The 20,504-nt window shown below is 38.3% G+C and overlaps 1 protein-coding gene across 2 annotated transcripts in view; it reads right to left on the minus strand.

Moving 5' to 3' along the window:
* The window catches only part of IKZF3 (IKAROS family zinc finger 3), an 86,975-nt gene that overhangs the window by 12,427 nt on the left and 54,044 nt on the right, over positions 1 to 20,504 (minus strand). Inside the window, exons 4-7 of one of the 2 annotated variants that reach the window (XM_045985710.1) lie at positions 13,570 to 13,830; positions 12,429 to 12,596; positions 10,467 to 10,583; positions 1,657 to 1,773 (exon numbers count right to left, since the gene is read on the minus strand). In XM_045985710.1, the coding sequence (XP_045841666.1) occupies positions 1,657 to 1,773; positions 10,467 to 10,583; positions 12,429 to 12,596; positions 13,570 to 13,830 (663 nt within the window). Of the gene's footprint in view, positions 1 to 1,656; positions 1,774 to 1,889; positions 2,072 to 10,466; positions 10,584 to 12,428; positions 12,597 to 13,569; positions 13,831 to 20,504 lie in introns of those variants that run through there. The other variant, XM_045985711.1, reaches the window with a different exon arrangement.

Here is a 20,504-nt window from a genome sequence, read left to right on the forward strand (position 1 = left end):
AAACAACAACAACAACAAAGCAACTATAGGTGCAGGACAGCTACAGGAACCAAGCATCTTCTTTCACATGTTAGTTCTCTTAGACCAAAGAGCCTTGACCATAATTTCATTGAAATTGAGTCACTTCACATTTTTTTTCCTTGCCCATTTCTCCCCATGTCCCTCTCCACATCAAGTACAGCCATTTCTAGAGTCAAAACTTTCCCCAAATCAAATTACAAAGTAAATTACACTCATAGAATAAAAACCTCTACTTTCCTTTGTTCTGACTCCAGTCGGAACTTCTTCACAGAAGTGGAAATCAAAAGATGTATGAGCAATGTCTTAAGATCATGTCTTGGAATCACAATTGACCCACTTGATCCACTGCTCCTAAACCCCAAATGAAGGTCACTACACGCCCCCTGACATTTCTCACAAAGGAGAGGGAAGATGGTAACTGGGGAGGGGGGTGGAGGGGTGTGTCTCTCTAAACTGAAATGCACCAACTTTATTTAGTCTGACACAATTCTTTAAGTGATTAAAAGGATACAAAACTCCCCAGCTAATCACAATAAAATAAATAAGGCATAAGCACTTAAACAAGCATAAATATTTAGGTAATTTAAAAATATATTAGTTCTTTCAATATGTCTCTATAATGCATATAAAATATCTGCCTGTAAAAAAAGATCTAGACCAGAATAAAATTTAACCAGATTTAAAAACTAGGCAGGTACTTAGTATCTATAAAAGCTACTGAAAAGAATTAAGCACAAAAGGACTGTAGTAAGACATCAATAGCACCAAATAGCTTTGGAAAAAGAAATTGACAGGTTTCTAAAATTCTACTGGTTTTGAGGGAGATCTATTTTCGTGTGATAACTATTTTTGTTCAATATCACCAAATTTCAATTTAGAGCAAAACTGATACATTCAATTCATCTGCCCCCTTCACAAATACAAATCTATTTTAAATACCATGGTCACATTTATGTAAACATCTGGGAGAGCTGGGCAAAACATCTCTGCCGTTCAGCAGCCTGAACACTTTAAAGAATATAATTCTTTCTTTGCCATTTCATTCTGCTGTATTGTTTGACAATGTGAAAACCGGTGGCAAAAAAATTAACTCCAGTGAAACAAATGATTGAATCCAGACTTGTTATTTAAATCTATGTTTTTCCAACTTTCTCTTAAAGCCAATCCTCAATTAAATTCAAGAAAGTATGAAAAAAAAAAAAGGAAAGTATGGCAATTAGTTTTAGAACATGAAAAAAGTTGGGGCATGATTACAGAACCCACTTGTAAAATATAATTACAAAAGATTACAAAAATGCTATCTCAAACATCTTACTGGTGTCAATTGCCCAAACTCTCTCATGCAACATATGTCATTCAGAATAAAGAGGAAGGAACAGCATTTTTAACACCAACTCCATTTAGGAAATTGGATGTCAAATACTCCCACCATCAGGAGTTAAGATTATTCAGTTAAAATATTTTGTTCTATTTGCCCTAGTTATCAAAATGAAGCACGAAGAATAAACGTGTACAATGGAAAACGGATTATCTTATTTTAACAGAGATTAAGGGCCTGTGTAGTATATAAGCGTCCTACGTTATCTCATTTAAACTATCTACTAACAACAGCAGGAAAAAGGGTCGTATTCTTACCAATAAATTTCTGAGGCATTGAGCTTTTTCGTTTTGCCACATTGCTTGCTAATCTGTCCAGAACGAGAGCTCTTTCACTTCCCATCTCTGCTTTGATGTGTCTTGCCTCCGCACTTGCTGGTTTGGAAAAATGTAAAAAGAAGAGGGAAAAGAACACGGTGGTAAATGAGGGAGAAAAAGGAAATAAACTGGAAGGAAAAGTGTCAGAGATCTGATGCACACTCTGTTGTTACCTGTTATTACTGCTCAGATTCTTGCCTGGGGTACCTGCTGTGGTCAGTGAAGCCAGCACCAGGGCACGTTCAAATCTTGCAGTCTTATGCTGAGATGGGAAAGCCCGACCCATCCCCAACGAGTATCTTCATTAGCAAGAGGAAGTATTAAATAAACAGCCTGGACGTGGTTGGTTGCAAAAAGATAGATAGATGGAGATCTTCTAACCCCCGATCAGCCTTCTTTCTGATTCTGAGTAACTGCGTGTGACACCTGCAGACTGATATAATTCTTCTTAACAACTTAAAAAAAAAAAAGTATGGTGCCCCAGATTTACTGCTCTGTTTATGTTAATAGCACTTTTGAAAATAGATACACTTACCCAAACAGCAAGAAATCTACTCAGTGATTTGTGTATTGAGATTCTGAGTAGTTTTTTTCTTTTCTTTTCTTTTTTTTTCTGGCATGTTCCTTTCAGTTCCTATCTTTTAAATTCTATTTCTCTGGGCTCTGCATTATCTGTTTCATATGCTCCTCACATTTCAAAGTTGTCTCAGCTAAAATTTCCCTGAGCAACACTTCTGTTTTAAAATTAAAGAGCAATTTGTATAATTCATCTTTATTATATTTCTAATGAACAATGTGAATAAAAACTGCCTAAGAATATGGTCTAGTTGTTAATCCATGAATAGACCCGTAAGTGGTATAGGCCTGTGGTTCTCAGACCTGCTTGAACATTAGAATCAATCTTTCTGAAGAGAATGTAGGAAAATACCTATGCCCAGGTTCTCCTTCAGATCCTGAAATCAGCATCTCTGGGGTAGGCGCCTAGGCAACAGTATTTTTAAAGCTCTCCAGATGATTTTAAAATGCAGTCAGAATTGAAAACCACTAGATTATATAAATAGTACTAACATCTAGTCAACTAAATAGTACACTAGAATAAATAGAGTATAATTTACCCTGGTACAGCAGGCAGTAGTCCATAAGAGTCCAAGCCTGAAGTTCAAAGAGATACCAGCTGCTCTAAATGTTAAGGTTTTAAACTTGAACACATGATGCCAGCCCAAGCTACAGATCTGCAAACTTTTATGTAAAGGGCCAGATAGTAAATATTTTAAATTTTGTGGGACACATATAGTCTCTGTTCCATATTTTTTGGTTTTTCCCCCAATCCACTACCCTTTAAAAATGTAAAAACCTCTGTACACTGTCTGCTGGCTACATTTGACTCAAGGGTCACAGTTTGGTCACTCCTGTCCTACACATTCATATTGTGTTACTACAAACATTTCTTTCTCTTTTAACATAAACATTTCAGCAGAACCGAACTAAAATGATGTATCCATACATTTCTAACATCTCTAATGAGGAAGAAATTGAAATTAGCTTAAGAGACTAGAATAAAAAGAAGTGATGGTTGCAGAACAGATTTTTTCCCCCAAACATACGCACAGATTTAGGAATGGTCAGTGATCATTCTGTAGTTGAAGAGTTTGCTGTGTGAAGAGATTCTAATACACAGAAATAATGTCATGAATTCTATGGTCCTCTCAGACATTCAGTACCACAAACTGACATGTCCAGAGAGGAAAAAAAAAAAACAGTCACCTCTGCAAGTAAACAAGCGAAAAACCTCCAGGGCAAGACTGTCAAGTAAGAAAACTGTCAGGGCAAGAAAACTAAAGTCAAATTAAAGAAAGAGAATTCAAAATATTAAATATGTTTCATTTTATTATTAGCATGTTTTTGTTTGTGTTGCCAGTCATTGCACAATAAGTTATAAAGCTGATGGTTTTTAAATTCAGGAATAAAATGAAATCTGGCTCCAAAAAGGATTAAAAGGACAATGACCATATTTACTAGACTTTGGGAGTTTCTTGTCAAATGTAATTATATGCTTCAAAGAAATAAGTCCCAGGTTCCGGGTTTAGTTACTAACAATACTATTTGTGTAAATGAAACAATAAAGGATAGAATAGGGGGCCTGGGCAGCTTTGGGGCTGGTGGTAAAGCACTATCACTTTGGCTGACCTGCTGTTGCAAATAATGGGCACTTTAGAGACAGGACATTTTGTTACTGAGTAGAGTGGGTCAAATTCTGTCCAGCACAGGGATAGGTTTAAATGACCAAACAGGAAACTATTATATATATATTATTTCCTTTCACACAAACCACCACCAGATGTGGCACTACCCAGAGCCCCGAGAGCAGAGAGATGAAAGACAAAGGTCTGGGATTTGAAATCAGTTCCTGAGGCTGTTACAAAGACACTTTTTCTTAGAATCATCTGAGAGGCAGTTAAGTGGTGCTTTGACTGAGAACAGTCATTCTGGTTTGAGCAACTTTGAGGGGATTAAATCCAGGTTAGCCCCCCTTTCCCCCTCCCACCTCCCCTTCCAACCCTGTATTATTATCAGAAAGCTTTACAGTGAAACAAGAATGAAAAACAGTCCTGTGGGAATTTTTAAGTCCACCCCCATTTTACCACTATTCATACCGATGTCTTCAGTCACTCCTCTAATGGGCTAATCAACCTCCAGAAATCTGTCCCTTCAAGCCCCAGGACTCACCCCAAGCATTATGTCACCAGCCTACTTTTCCCATTCAGCTCTCCGCAGTCACTGTCTACATTTTACCAAGTCACTATCAATTACCACTAGCAGCTTTCTGAGGACACATACTCAGTATCTTCTATATTCGGGAGGATGCTAGAGCGGGGATGCATGACCTAAATAACATAATGAGGGCATGTCACTAAATGGCAGCCTTCCGAGATAACATCACCTTTTATCCCTGGTTACTCACCAAGCCTGTCTTGACAAGTCATTTCTAGATAAATCTTACTCTGTAGAACAGTGGCCAAATGCCTGACATTTAAAAAGATAACATTCTGAAGAGTTTGGATGGACAGATAATTGGGGGCATGGGTGGAGAATTTCCCATCTCCACAACTCTGGTTAGAGCCAACAAAACCCTCTGAGGCGAAACGAGAGGGCTTCCCCCCACCCCACCCCCCCCTCCCTGGTTTGTTCACTCAAAATATCAACTCCAAGATCCCAACTGTCATTGGACATGGAAACACACTCTAGAGATTAAGTTCATCTTTACCAAGTTAACCGTTTTCTAATTGGCAAGTTAGGCAAAGGTTCCAATGTCAACAGAATGGGCTACACTCTTTTTTTCCCCCAAACGGCTGGTCTTTTTCCTTGCAGTCAGTTGGACAGCTTGCTGTGTACTACTACTACTTGGGCACACTTTAAAACAAAAGGAAATGCTCTGGAATTAGAGGATCTCTCGGGATTATAAGCTTAGGCGGTACTCTTTTCAGCAAACGAAGAGGACCACTGCCTTTTGGTCCTCTGCTTCAACTTGAAGACCCAACTGTCTATTTATGTAGTCTAGACTTGTTATCTTGCCACATCATGTCTCAAAAATGTAAGCGGAGGGAAACCAGTTTGGCAAGATAGTAAGGGGACAAGATAATGGGTTTAAATGATGAAATAGGAAATCCGTTCCTGGGTGGTGTTTGGCAGTTTAATGTTGCAAGGGGTGGGTGTGGAATACGGATAGTGGCAAGGAGCACGATTTACATACTTGGTTCTTGAGAGCCTTGGAGGAGGGCTGTAATTCTGGATCAATTCCTCATGTCACTTGCCTACTACATAGTGGATGTACCAATTTTCATTAGCAAAATGATTTTAAACAAACGTTGAAGATATAAATAATAAAACTAATATGAAGCCATAATTACAGAACCGGTTTCTATCTTTCATCTCCACAGAAGTCTTAATTGTCTGGTTTTCAGTTAACTATTTCCATGATGCAATTCCTATCTCAAAGTGACTGCAGATTTAACCATGTAATTGGTTGTGTTTTTGTGTTTGTTCAGAATCTTTCATTTGATCTTGAAGTGTTAAATGGAGCTCAACTAAGAGGCATTGCTTCCTGTCTCTTCTCTGGTGTGGTCAGTAGGTAGCTGATGGACAGTGGAACAAAGGGGTGTTATTGTGTAACAAGAATTGTCTAACAAAAGATTGCTATCGAAGACTGAGGCAGGTTCTAACAAAAAAGTTACATAAAATTGTTGCCTTTTTGAGCAAGTAGAATAAATACTACCTGTCAGATGGTAGCACTTTTTAAGAAGAAAAATCAGTTGGGAATATCAACTTTTAAAACATTTTAAAGTTTTTCATTGGTCTCTTACTTTGCAAAAAATATAAGTTTATTTGAAAATTCTCATGCTTGTATTGGCTCAGCTGAAACAATGAGCGTGAAGATAAGAGGCTGCGACTCAAAGATTCATAAAGAAATATAATTATTTGATTACTTAAAAAATCATTTTTTTAAAGATTTTATTTATTTATTTGACAGAGAGAGAGATCACAAGTAGGCAGAGAGGCAGGCAGAGAGAGAAGGGGAAGCAGGCTCCCTGCTGAGCAGAGATCCCGTTGTGGGGCTCGATCCCAGCACCCTGAGAGCATGACCTGAGCCGAAGGCAGAGGCCTAGCCCACTGAGCCACCCAGGCGCCCCAATTACTTTAAAAAATCTTGTTATTGCTAGAACTCACTGTCAAAAAACGTCCCACTCCAAGTACTCATAATTTGTGTGAAATGGGGCTAAATGAATCTCTATTCCAGTCCCTTTCTGGAATAAGAATCAAGCTAATAAGAAAATGAAATTCGTGCTCATCTCTATTTATTCCTCTTTTCATATGTACTCCATTAAGACCGCAGAATTGGAGTATCTTGATGACATCATCCGTGAGGTCTGGAGTAGAAACTTGGACTAACGTAGCAATATTACATGTGCCTCTACTAGACCTTTGTAGTTTATTAACAGATCAAGCACCCATTGCCTTGTTGGATTGCAAGTTATCCAAGGGCAGGCGCTAAACTTTCCCTCATTTTTATGAACAGCTCTGGCACACAGAGAATCCAACGACTGCTATCTGAATGAAATAAAAATTATCAGTAAGGCCAGAAGTCCTGTTACCTAACACAGCATTCTTTTGTAGACTGGTGTCCAGTCCAGGGCTTCTTTTCTGTTTTGCTTCCATAAAGACCTGCTTACTCAAAGCTAGGAATTTACACTAGGCTGCACTTCAATCGACAATAAGCACTTGATGAATAAAGTGCCACAGCCACAGTAGCAATGGAGTATCATCTCTTTAAAAGCAAGGGAGGAAGGGGTAAGATGTACCACTGGTCAGGTTGGTCAGGTTCAGAATGGAACATGATATCCAGACTGGGACTCCCAATTTAAAGAAGAAAACAGAAATGAAAACCACATAGGGAGTAGTGGCCATAATGAAAGGATTGGCTTGTGTGAATTGAACATTCTTTACATTTTAGGGGCACCTGGCTGGCTCACTCAGAAGAGACCATGACTCCTGGTCTTGGAATCACGGGTTGGAGCCCCACGTTGGGTGTAGAGATGACTAAAAAAAATAATAAACTAAAAAACCCACATTCTTTACGTTTTAGATTTTAGGAAAAATCATGGGAACTATCTGAAATACAAAAGAGTAATATATTGACTGACATGCTGTTTTTATTATACTTGATTAAACTGTGACTTTATACATTTTATAACATGAAACCAACATTACAAAATATTTGTTTTAAACAAAGAAATCAAAACTTGCTGACTTAGTTAACCCTTTATTTTTTGCTGAGACTTAAAGAATGTTGCACGCATCCATCAAACCACCCTATGAAATGCAAATTAACTCAACCTCTGTATTTCAGCATTTCCTGAATCACCGTAAACCACTGAAGATAGCTAAAATATTTCTTTGATACTTTCCTAATATGACATTCCTAAAAAAAAAAGTGATGGGGATGGGAAATAAGGTGGTAACCTTACTTTAAAATCAGTATTTTGAACTTACTACTCATAGAGGATAGTATACTGGTTTTCCCCCAACTCCGAGAGACTCAAGATACACATACATGCATATGTGCGTGTCTACTAATGTGTGTGCTTCTATATTTCTTTCACAAACCAGATAATATATAACCTTAAAAAAACAGCTTATCAAGCCATATTTTCCCAAAGTGGAAAAAAACCCAGATGTGTATTTTTTTTTAAGATTTTATTTATTTATTTGACAGACAGAGATCACAAGTAGGCAGAGAGGCCAGCAGAGAGAGAGAGGAAGAAGCAAGCTTCCCGCTGAGCAGAGAGCCCGACGTGGGGCTCGATCCCAGGACCCTGGGATCATGACCTGAGCTGAAGGCAGAGGCTTTAACCCACTGAGCCACCCAGGCGCTCCCTGATGTACAGATTTTTAAAAAAATACAGAAAATCCATACAATGGAATATTATTAGGCCATAAAAAATAATGAAGTGCTTATATGGGATACAACATGGATGACCTTAAAAACATGCTAAGTGAAAGAAGCCAAACATAAAAGGCCATGTATTGTATGATTCTATGTATGTGAAATGTTCAGAATAAGTAAATCCAAAGAGACAGAGAGTAGATCAGTGGCTGCCAGGGGCTAAAGAGAGGGGGAATGGAGAATGACTGCTAATGGGTACAAGGTTTCTTTTGAGGGTGATGAAAATGATATGGAATTAGTGGTGATGGTTGTATAACTTTGTGGATATATTAAAAACTACTGAAGTATACACTTTTAAAAAAGGTGAATTTTATGGTAAGTGCATTATATTGCAGTGAATTTTTGAAAATAAATATAGCTAACCATGAAAAAAAAAAAAACTTCCAGTGATTTTGAAGCAAGTCACTCAATTTTTTATGAGTTTCAATTTCCTCACCTCTAAAATGAGGTGGTAGGATTAGATGCTGTCTTTAACCTTCTAGCTTTAAATATTAATAATTCTATTTGGAATATAATAGATTTTTAGAACCTGGGAATGTCTCACAGAAAGAGCTCTGTCTGTTGCAAGCATTTCTCTTTAGAAATAAGGAGGAAATCCAACTCTTTGATAAAACCAAAGATGCCATCAGGATAAAAAGCAGAAGCAGTGCAAACAACAGAATTCAGTTGGCCAGCTCCTAACACCATAAAACAGGCTTTATCTAAAACAAAAGTTTCCTCTCACTCAAACTAAGTACAGCTAGGCTACTAATGATTTCCACTCCATTTTCCCTGAGTTTCACATTATTTCTTTCATATTTTTGTAATCTTTCTGCTTTACAATATTCAAGCCATTCAACAGCACCTACTGCTGGCAAACACCACATCCCCTAAGGATTCAATACTCGGAATACACAACTTGTCCAATTAACCAAATAAAAATGTCAGGCAACCCAATCTATGGAACCAGAATAATGGTCACCTGCATGGGACAAAGGACAACTGCAAAGATGTGACACAAAGACGTTTCATGCTGTTTCAACTGTAGAGTGAGAAGGAAATAAAACCACAACTGATATATGAAAAGCATCTAGTGTTTCAACCAATTGCCCCTAGGCATATAATTCAAAACACTGAATAAAATATGATATTCCTGAAGCCAAAGACAGACATCACAATAAATCATATGAGTAGACAAGCATATGATTTGAGGGCTTTGGGCAAAGAAAATCCTTGTAGTGTTGTTGTTGTCGGTTTTTAAAGATATTTATTTATTTATTTATGAGAGAGTGGAGGAAAGGGAAAGCATGTGCATGGGGAGGGTCAGAGGGAGAGGGAGGAGACTCCCTGCTGAGCAGGGAGCCCAATGTGGGGCTCCATCCCAGGACCCCAAAATCATGACCTGAGCCAAAGGTGGACACTTAGCTGACTGAGCCACCCAGGCATCCTGAAAATCCTTGTAGTTTTAATTGACTCTGCCTTAGCCAGCCCTCAACCTGCTCTACTCTTAATTGCTCTTTCAGGGAATGGCAACTGTATTCTTCATCACATCCTACATCACTCTGTTAGGAAATCCTGTCGGCTCTACCTTTAAAATGTTTAGAGAATTAGAACATTTCTCATCACCTCTACCACTACCCCCGACGCAGTTTTCTCCCACTTGAATTACTGTAATGCCTTTCTAACTAGACTCCCAAATCCCAATCTTGCTGCAAATAAAAATATCTTCTCAATAGCAAGTAGAGTGATTCTTCTAAAATGAAAAGTCCAATCATGTTACCTCTCAATTCAAAACCCTTTGAAGGTCTTCAGTTTCACTCAGCAAAAGACACCCTTTATAATGGTCAACAAGGCTTGATAAGATCTGGTTTCCCATTTCCTTTCTGGTTTCATGTTCCCTTTCCCACTCTGCTCCAGCCACACAGGACTACTTATACTTCTTCAAACTTAAGCCACAGGGCCTTTGCACTTGCTATTTCCTAGTTCTCTGCAGGGCTTTCTCTTCATCCCTTTAAGTCTGTTCAAATGTCACCTCCCTGACTTACCTTCTTGCCCCCCAGGACGTACTTCATTTTGCTTAATAGTACTTACTACCTTCTAATATACTGTATATGTTACTTATTTACTTTGCTTATGGTCTGCCTTTCCCCCATTAAAATATAAACTGCAAAGACAGACTTTTTTGTTTGTTTGTTTATTTGTTTACTATGTCTCCCACCAGCCAGAAGAGTAGATGCTCACTACATGTGTATAGAACGAATGAACTCACCAGTCTCACCCAGGTCCGTGTTCTGAAGAAATGTACGGCAGCGCTCCTTATGCTCCTCGAGGGAACTTCTCTGCTTGTAACTCCTTCCACAAAACTCACATTTATAGGGTTTCTCAACTATAAGGAGAGCACAAGGGGGCACTCAGTGACCCTTAGGGGTTACAGAACAAATGGTATTGCAGGGCTCTGTGCAAACTGTCCTTTAGGAATGAGGCTGCTGAAAGAAGCCAGAGTATTTGGATACTTATGCAGCTATATTATTTTTAAATTTAGTAAACTGAAAAAAGGTGATAATCTTCAATTGACTGTTATATTTAAATTTTCTTTAAAAAGAATAGCCTCCTTTCACATGTGGAAGGATTTGGATTTAATGACTATCACTGAGCACAGTGTTTTGGTTCCAGATGAAATGTTATTTCTTTAGGAAAAAATATAAGGCCATTTTTTTTTTCCCCCTCAAGGAGGTTAGTGTGGCTTAAAAATGAAATAGAGATCCCTTATTTTGTGACATCCATCTGGTTGTAAGTAAAGAATGCTGGGAGTTAGACAATCAGCCAGAAACTGATGGATTTTTCAGAGTTCTGACATATTTGGATAAATTTAATTTATCCTTGCTAAGTGGTTATAGTGAAGTCTGGGCTTGAAAAAAACTGAGCTAATTATAAGTTATAACTTCAACCTTGTGTCCAGGGTTGGCCTTTCTGATTTGTTGATAAATGTACCCTATGAATATGTCAGAGTTTTAGGAACTGAGATTTTTATTTTCTAATCCTGCTGCTCTGGTTAAAACTGAGTTTTGGGACTTAAAGTTGTAAAAGATCCCTCTCGAATCGCAAATTAAAATAAATACAAGTTTGCTAGGGCTAAAAATGTTGTTATCTGCATAGTGGGGTCCTCGAGAATTTATCTAAAAAGTGGCCACTATGTTTGGATCTTACTTGAAAAAAGCAACAGAAGAAAACTATTCTAATTTTTTGGACCAAATTCATCCTTAATTCATTACTTTGAACAATGAACTATAAAAGAAACCTTTCTCTTACCACTTATGGTCTCTCATGGTGGGTTTTGCTGGGACTGACTTGTTTAATCCTTAGTCTCTGAATTGTGACCAGTTGTGGGTTTGGGGCTGGGTTTTAGTCAAAGCAGTACGTGGATTGACATAAAAACAAACCTTTTTTTTTTTCTTTAATTAAAAAGTTTGTCAGATAACATCAAGAACATGAGGTCCCAAATTTGAAAATAAACTCAGTTTTATTTTTCTAGGAGGGAAATTCTAAATGTTGAAAAAAGTTTTATTATCTTGCTTGGTTAAAATAAAGAGTGAAAACATCAAAATAGAACATAGTTTTTTTTTTTATGAATTCTTTTGCTGCTCATCTTCTAGAGATTAGAAATAAATAGGCTGATCAAGAAGAAAGTCAGTTTTAAGAGATCCATACCTAAAACCAATACAATGTTACACTGTCAGTTATATCCCAGTTTAAAAATTTTTAGCCCAGAATGGCCAAAAGGAACCCTCTGACAATGATTTATACTCCATTTACACTTTTATGTAACTTACAGACTGTACATCATTTGCTTGTCCAGACTTCTGAATGAAAAGTGTGTGTGTTTTTTAGGAACGTAATCTCTTAATAAAGTTTACCATAAGAAAATACTGATGACCATAATTTTTTAACAAAAATTTAAAAGGCATTTTTATAGAGCAGACTTTTTGTGTCTCACTATCTTGTTCTCTAGGGGAGCAAGGATGGTAAGGAGATGATCATACCCATTGAGCCAGACGGAGAGCAATTAATGCCTTAATGGAAGTGTAATTAGCCCTAGAGGTCTCTGCTGTTGTAACCCTTCAGAACAGGAATGACGGATTGAAACCTCCATACTTAACTCTTTCTAGTTTCCTCAATGGGCACCAAGGAACACATATTTACTAGATATGGAACGCTCATTGCTCTCACTTACCAGAATGTGTCCTAAGGTGACCTGTGAGTGCGTCTCTTCTCTGGCATGCATAGTTGCAGAGGTGACACTTAAAAGGTTTTTCCCCTGTGTGCAGTTTAATGTGGCGGAGGAGGTTACCTTTCTGAGTAAAAGATGCCCCACACTGATTACACTGGAATGGGCGTTCACCTTTAAAAAGGACAAAAAGGAGACTTCTGATCACCCAGCAAGCAAGTGGCAGAGCATATGCACAGATTAGACGCCTATGGCAAAAGCATCTTTTAGATAGTATCTATTCATATCATATTGGGATCAGCTGGAGCTATATTGCAAGGCAAGTGTACAACTTACTTCTGGAGTCTTCCCTGTAGGAGAGAAAAAGCATTCTCCTTCTTCAGTCCTCCATTCCCAAATAGCAAGGCTATTTTACTTATCGTCTTGGATTAGAGCAAAAAGAAAAAAGAAAGAAAGAAAGAAAAAACATCCCCCTCCCCATCAAAAAAACAAGAGTAGCTCTGGAAGTGCTTTCCAGATGTAAGTTGGTAACACTACTCACCATTCTTTTTTAATGTAATCTCAATCTGAGAAAAAAAGAATCACAGACTCAAATCTTAATAAAGTATGGAGGGCCAGAAGTGCTTCTTTTTTTAAAGTTTCCATATCAGATGTCAGATGGAGTCTATTGGGCTCAGTGGGACTGCTGTGTTTGTATGCATTTCTACAGGCTGGCGGTTTATTGTCTGAAGATAAAATTTTTAAACTGGTAATAAAAACTATATCCTTTCATCTATCAAATTTGAACCCAATATAATAAGGAGGTCTGCTTTTTAAAAAGTTATGCAAAGATGTATGAATGATGCTTAAGAAGCATAACACACAATTCAACTTCTACTTATTAAGTGAAGAAAAATATTTGGCTGACCTAGAACACTCCACTTACTACAGTATTTTTATTCATGACATTTGCAATGTTTGCCAAACAGATAGTAAAGCAGGAATAAAAATCACTGGCTAAATGAAAAGGCAGAGAGGGAGCAATACATCAGAATTACTACAAAAATCAATGAAAGTAATCAAAAGTCATCCCAAATTCCACCATTTCATTTCTCACATGGTTGCATTAGGACAGTTTTCAGAAGAATGGATAAAGAAAACTATTTACCAGTATGGCTCCGCTTATGAACCATTAAGACATTGAAGCTAATGCAGGATAATCCACACACATCGCAGTTCATCTTGCCACTGGTTGGCCTGCTACTATCATATGAGACAACATGTCTTTCCAACTTAATGTTTTCATATTCATTATATTCTCTTGAATAGCTGTATGGAATTTCAGGCTCTTCCACATTTCCCATGGGCTCTGGCTTTAAAATATTCTCATCCCTTTCAGTGTATTCATCTTTCACTTTCATGGAATCATCTGCAGGGAGGAAAATGCAAGAAATGAACAATGATTGTATTTGGAGTTATCAAAGCAGCTCAAAGAGAGAGACCCACAACCGACAATTAAATACCAAATGAAGCTGATATAATATTGTACATCTACAAAACAAGAAACCACCATTAGGATGAGCATTCATTATTTGAATTCAGAACCACAATCGGTGGAAAACACACACACACACACACACACACACACACAGATAAAAGAGTTTTAGACCATCCAGAAAATGAGAGAGAACAGATTTAGCCATCACTGCTTAAAGTGACCATGAAAAAAACATTCTGAGCCACTCTTCTCCAGTACTGGGGGAGAAGAAAGGTTCTCAGATTTAGTACCTTTTCTGGTGGCTGCAGTTAAAAGGCAAGGTGGTGGAGCTCTTCAGTTTCAAGAAGAAAATACTATTTTAATCCTTCAAATGCATTCAATTTAAGCAACTAAGAGTGAGATTGGAATAGTTAAAACAATTTTTCTGATTTTAAGAGCCATGCTTTGCCTCTTCCCCTTCCATGTATATACACTGCTAAAATGAGTCTTATCTCTCTGTTTCTCTTGGAACTGATAATGAGACAACCTTGTATATAGAGGAAGCTGGCTGGTACTAGTGAAATACTGTTGAGAAAGATAAAAAGAGAAGTAATTCTTTAACATACTCTTCTAAGGAGTCACTCTCATTGACATAGGTAAATGGAGCTCAGCCTAAGCAAGGGGAAGCACACCTACACCCATGGTAGGGTGGGTGGAACTCAAAGTCCTAGAACTGTAGGACTGGACAGGAGAGGAGGGTCTGGCCCACGTGATTCAGCTGACCAGGCACTGTCTTACAAAGAGTTGCAACACTTTAAGCTGAAGAAATAAGAAGTGAAGAAGGCAAATTTATGTAGTGACACTAATAACATGTTAATAATTGCCTGATAAAATCATAATAAATACTTGCCAGGGATTTTCATATATAAAATAAGCTGTATAAAATATATATAAAATAAATGCTATATAAATGCTATAAAAGCTATATAAAATAAATGCTCACTTTTCCCAACATTTATTCCTAGATATTGGAAGTTATGCTTCCTCATGAGGAATCATAAATCAGTGGAATCTTAGGGCTGGAAGGGATCATCTAATCCAACCCTTTGGTGTTTCGGGTAAGAAAGTCTGGCACCAGAGATCTTTTCAGTGACTTGCCCAAGGTTACACAGTCAGTTAACAGCCAGTGTGTGATTGGAATGCTGAACTTGGATCTGACCTCACACACTAGATGTAGAAAGTCTAGGTGGCTTCTTACTAACACATTCCACTCTCCCATCAGTGGTGTACACATTAAAAACCAAAACAGTCTGAAGAAAAGATACTTTAAAAAACTGCATCCCTTCCAAAAAACACCAGTAAGTGCAGCTCCTGTTGCCACATAGGAGGAAGTACAAGTGCAGCTGTGCCTGGCTTGCTACCTTCAACTCAAGTTTCAATTTTCACTTCTATCAAGGTTACCTTTTATCTATATTAACTGCGTTTGCTTAATAGAGCAAGACAGGGCCTAACCACCAACCGGGGAGCCAATGCTGCAACACTGTTCCTCTGCTTCTCACCACGGTTCATGGTTCATAGCATTTCACTCTTTGATTAGAAGAGATGTAGGGCAGTAGGATCAGTCCAACATGTTTAAAATTTGCCCATTTAATGCATCTGGGCCACATATGAATTCATATCCATTTCCTCCATGGAAAGAGGTTCATTCCCTTCTTTCTCTGGATAGGTCTCGCCTGATTTCAGATAGAATTTGTTTGCTTAAGAGGTTTTGTTTAAGAAAAAAAATTTAAGAGAAGGATGCACCTGAGGCTTGTACCCTCCTCCCTTCCTTCATCACTCCAGCTGTGGGTGATATCCCACCAAAGCTTGAGTGCTCTTCAGTTTGCATGTAGGCGTTTAAAAGAACCTCAACGGAAAACTTCAGCTACTGAAAACCAAAAACAGCAGATAGGGGCCAGCAGAAAGAAGATCCTTTTCATTTTGGTTATAAAATGTTAATATGAACAGACCCAGGCCAATCCATGGACAATGACAATTAAAAACTAGGAAGATAAATGTGTGAGGTCTTTCTGAAAACACAGGACAAAAGAGAGTTGCTCCTTCCCTCAGGACTTGGTCTTTAATGGGTTTGACATCAAACTGAAATACTACACCAACCCAGCTCAAGAGAAAATCTTGGGTTTTGTCCCTTAGGATTTAGCTGTAGAATAAAAAAGATGGTATTTGAGACACAGACCTCTAAGGGAAAGATAAGAGACACATGGATAGGATATAGGAAAAGTCTCTTGTACTTAATGGACCAAGAGTTCTTCAGACAGTTGTTGGTTTGTCTTTGGAATTGTACTTTTGTACTTCAGTTCTTTTAGATGAAAGAACTGAACTGCATCTCTGTATGGTTACTGGAGATGAACGATTCATCATGTTTTACCATGTAAAGATACACAGAATTGAATATTAGAATACATTAGTACTAAGATACAAATGGGATTTCTGAGAGATTACTGGGTTTAGCACTTAGCCTCCAAATAGAGCCCACCAAAAAGATCAGCAAAGACACTAATCTCCTTCTCTTGGGAAGAAGATTTATTGGAACGAAAGGGAGCATTCTACTACTTAGTATCCCTTGAAAATATTAAAAGTATGTCTAAAATCAAACTTGTCATCTTTGAACCCAAGCTTGTTTCTAATTTATGACTTCATTATATTTCCAAGTGGCATCTTCCTTCTTTCAGGTCCAAGTCTTAAAAGCGGAATCCTTTTCTTTTAAATCTCCACATCAAATCAGTATTCAAGATCTATAGATTCAGGGTGCTTGAGTGGCTCAGTCGTTAAGCATCTGCCTTCAGCTGGGGTCATGATCTCGGGGTACTGGGGTCGTGATCCTGGGGTCCTGGGATCGAGCCCCGTGTTGGGCTCTCTGTTCTGAGGCAGAAAGCCACTTCTCCCCCTCCCACTCCCCATGCTTGTGTTCCTCTCTCACTCTGTCTCTGTCAAATAAATAAATAAAATCTTTTTTAAAAAAAAGACCTATAAATTCTATTTTCTCAGTTTCTCTGGTGACAATTCCTCTTTTCTATTTCCTATTGCAATTTGGTCTAGCCTCTCATCCCATCACACCTAAACTCACCCTGTCTCAACACTCCTTTCCAGACAGATCTACTACAAAAGTAAGCTATGCTTTCTACATCTATATCCTCAAATCTCACGTAAAATCCTCTCTAATTGGGCTCCCACTTCCATAATTCACTGGATTCACTGCATCTGCTCCCCTGAAGATCATCAGTCATCTCCCGAATCCTAAATCCAATGGCCTTTTGTGTGCTATTCTCCTCAACTTCTCTGTAGCCCTTTATACTACTGACCATCATTCCTTCCTCTTCTATTCTCCTATTTGTTCAGTGAAACTGTAACTTCTTTCCTTACCTCTCTGATTGCTTCTTTCTAGCTCTTTTTCCTTTCTTGACATCTTATCCCCTGTGGCAATTTCATCTACTCTTCAGGCTTCAACTACCATTTTATATATGATTAATTCCTAAATGTGTGTGTGTATGTATACATACACACACACACACACACACACATCCATATATCTATCTATCTATCTATAGATAGATACACACACACACACACACACACACACACACACACACAGGTGTAATCTCTCTCCCCTTCTTCAGTTCTCCATTCCCAAAGGACTCCTTAGGTATCTCCCCAGTTACTCAGGCTAGACTCCTTACAAGCATCTTTCCTTTGTCTTATTTTTGCCCCCCACTTAATCACCCATTGGTTCTATTTTTGTATCCTCTCTCCACTCTGTTTCTCCTCCCCACTACTTTGTATTCTCAGTATCCTGAATCTCAGGCCCTGATTACCCTCCACATTGTTCTCCCTGCTTCCTTTCTCTCTTCTTCCCAGTTCATCCTATATTGTACCACCACACTATCCTTCCTCTACTATAGCTCTGGTCATATCATGACCCTGTCAAAATTTTTCAATTTCTCTATTGCCAACAAAATAAAGTCCAAACTCAGAAAGAAGGAATTTAAAAGGCCTTTCAGCATCTGGCCCCAACCTGTTTTTGTAATGTTTATTTTGAATACTCATATATCTTTTTTTTTTAAGATTTTATTTATTTATTTGACAGAGAGAGATCACAAGTAAGCAGAGAGGCAGGCAGAGAGAGAGGAGGAAGCAGGCTCCCTGCGGAGCAGAGAGCCCGATGCAGGGCTCGATGCAGGGCTCGATCCCAGGACCCTGAGATCATGACCCAAGCCGAAGGCAGCGGCTTAATCCACTGAGCCACCCAGGTGCCCCTGAATACTCATATATCTTTAACCAAACTAAACAACTTCCAAATATTCTTGCTTTTATTTATTTATTTATCTATTTAAGATTTTATTTATTTATGACAGAGACAGTAAGAGAGGGAATACAAGCAGGGGGAGTGGGAGAGGGAGAAGCAGGCTGTCCACTGAGCCCAGATCCCAAACACTGGGATCATGACCATAGGCAGACGCTTAATGACTGAGCCACCCAGGGGCCCCTATTCTTGCTTTTATTATTTCCACTGCCTATAAGGTCTTTCCCCAATGTTGCTACAGGTGGTCCAAAACTTGCAGATTCTTTAAAGCCAATACTAGTATATTACTTCCTCCCCACCCCCCATCCTCTCCAGGTGCAAAATAATCTGTTTCTTGTTTCTCTGAGTTACTTATAAATTCACTTCATCTCCCATATGATCATATAAGCTATCTGAGGTCAGAAACTACACAGGTTGGTTTGTTTTTTTTTTTTAAAAACTCAGTATCGCCTGTGACACTACTTGACCTGTATCTGTAGAGACCAGAGGCTTTGTGGTTTGAAGATAGAAATGTTGGGGGTCTCATCATAGACCTACTAATTTGGGTGTGGAGACTGGAAATATGCATTAAAATTATGCTCTGTATGTAAATCTTAGGCACAATGGACTTTAAGAACTGCCACTCCAGGGGGATTGGATGGGGGGCAGAAAAAAGTACAGCTGCTCTACAGTTTGACGCAGTGCTCTGTATAAACTACACACACAGTAAATACTTAGTACGTGAATATACCACTGCGTTAGTCTCCTAACTGGCCCACAGTATGTGTGACCTCTATTTTATACTACATTTTATTTCCAGATTAATCATCCTGTTAACACTAAAACTCCTTTTCAGAAACTTTCAATGATTTCATTTGCTTATAGAGCAAAATCCAAACTCCTCAGCAAGACCTTCAAGGGCCTGTCCAGCACCTGCCCTCTGCCTACCCAATCACCTCATTCCTCCTCAATCAACCTTTTTTCTATACTAGAACATTGCTACTCGAAATGGGGGCCTTGGATCAGCAGTTCCAGCATCCCATGGGAGCTTGTTAGAAACACAGACTCTCAAGTCTCACCCCAGACCTACTTGATCAGAACTTGCATTTTAACAAGATCCTCAAGGATTTCTATGCACATTAAAGTTTGAGAAGTTATAGCAGCAATCTAATGGCAGTTTTCCAAGCCTGTTTTCTAGTCTTTCCAACACCCAAATGTCCTTCCCCCACATCAATATTCTATTCAGACTTACAGATGCTATTTAAATGCCATTTCCTCCATGCAGTCTTCCTCGATATCCTAACATAGAAAAAAATTGTCATTTCTATTCTTTCTCCTATACCCACTTCGCTCAGCTTTAATGTATGTAGCATGCTATCATTAACCTCTACAGATTCTCCTTAATGTAGCTGTGTTCACAAAATGTTACATGTAAAACTGATAACATTGTTCCACTGATTTACATTATACATTCAGAGATGTTTCTCTTCATTTTTTTTATTTTCAGTTGTCAGTGACTAGCAACATTTGAACTGTTAATAAAGGCCAAAAATCTTAAAAGATCTGGCAAGAAATACTTGAATATAGTGAACTGCTCCATAATACCCTAAAGTTTTTATGAAGCGAATACAACTTTTGTGATGTGAATAATCTCCCATTTTAGTTTGGTAAATTCCAGTCTCCTATAATATGTGTCATGTTTCTTAGACACTTAAATTGCCACTTAAAGTACTATCAAGAATCTCACAGGCACTAGCAATATTTTATTTCTTAAGCCAGGTGGCGGGTCCATGGATGCTTGTTTTGTTGTTATTCTTTAGACTATACACATAATTATATCTGCCTTTTTGCGTGTATGATGTATGTCATACTAAAAATGTTAAAGGCTTCCTGAGTAAATTTTTTATAAGTGAACTTGTGGAGAAAAGAACATACCAAACCACAAATTGCTGATAAAGGTAATTGCTAAACATTCCCAGAGGGGGGAAAAGATGTCTAAATTGAATCTAACCCATAGAAAATTAGATTAAACTGAACTTCTTCCTAAAGGAGCTACTCTGGGGTACAATTGCTCCCATCTTTGTCTATGTTCTGGAGGCCTCTTAGGAAGATGACACACACTAACACACACACACACCCCCCAGAGAGAATTTTGTAGGCTGAAGAGAACAAAGGCTTGGCTCACTGGGGCTGATGCACATGGTTTCATTTCCTGGGGTGATGGTTATCACATGAAAGGCTTGCACTCCAGAGTAGACATTTTTGGTTTCACCTGAGACATTGCAAA

Source organism: Meles meles, chromosome 18 (genome assembly GCF_922984935.1).
Source record: "Meles meles chromosome 18, mMelMel3.1 paternal haplotype, whole genome shotgun sequence".
NCBI classification, from domain to species: domain Eukaryota; kingdom Metazoa; phylum Chordata; class Mammalia; order Carnivora; family Mustelidae; genus Meles; species Meles meles.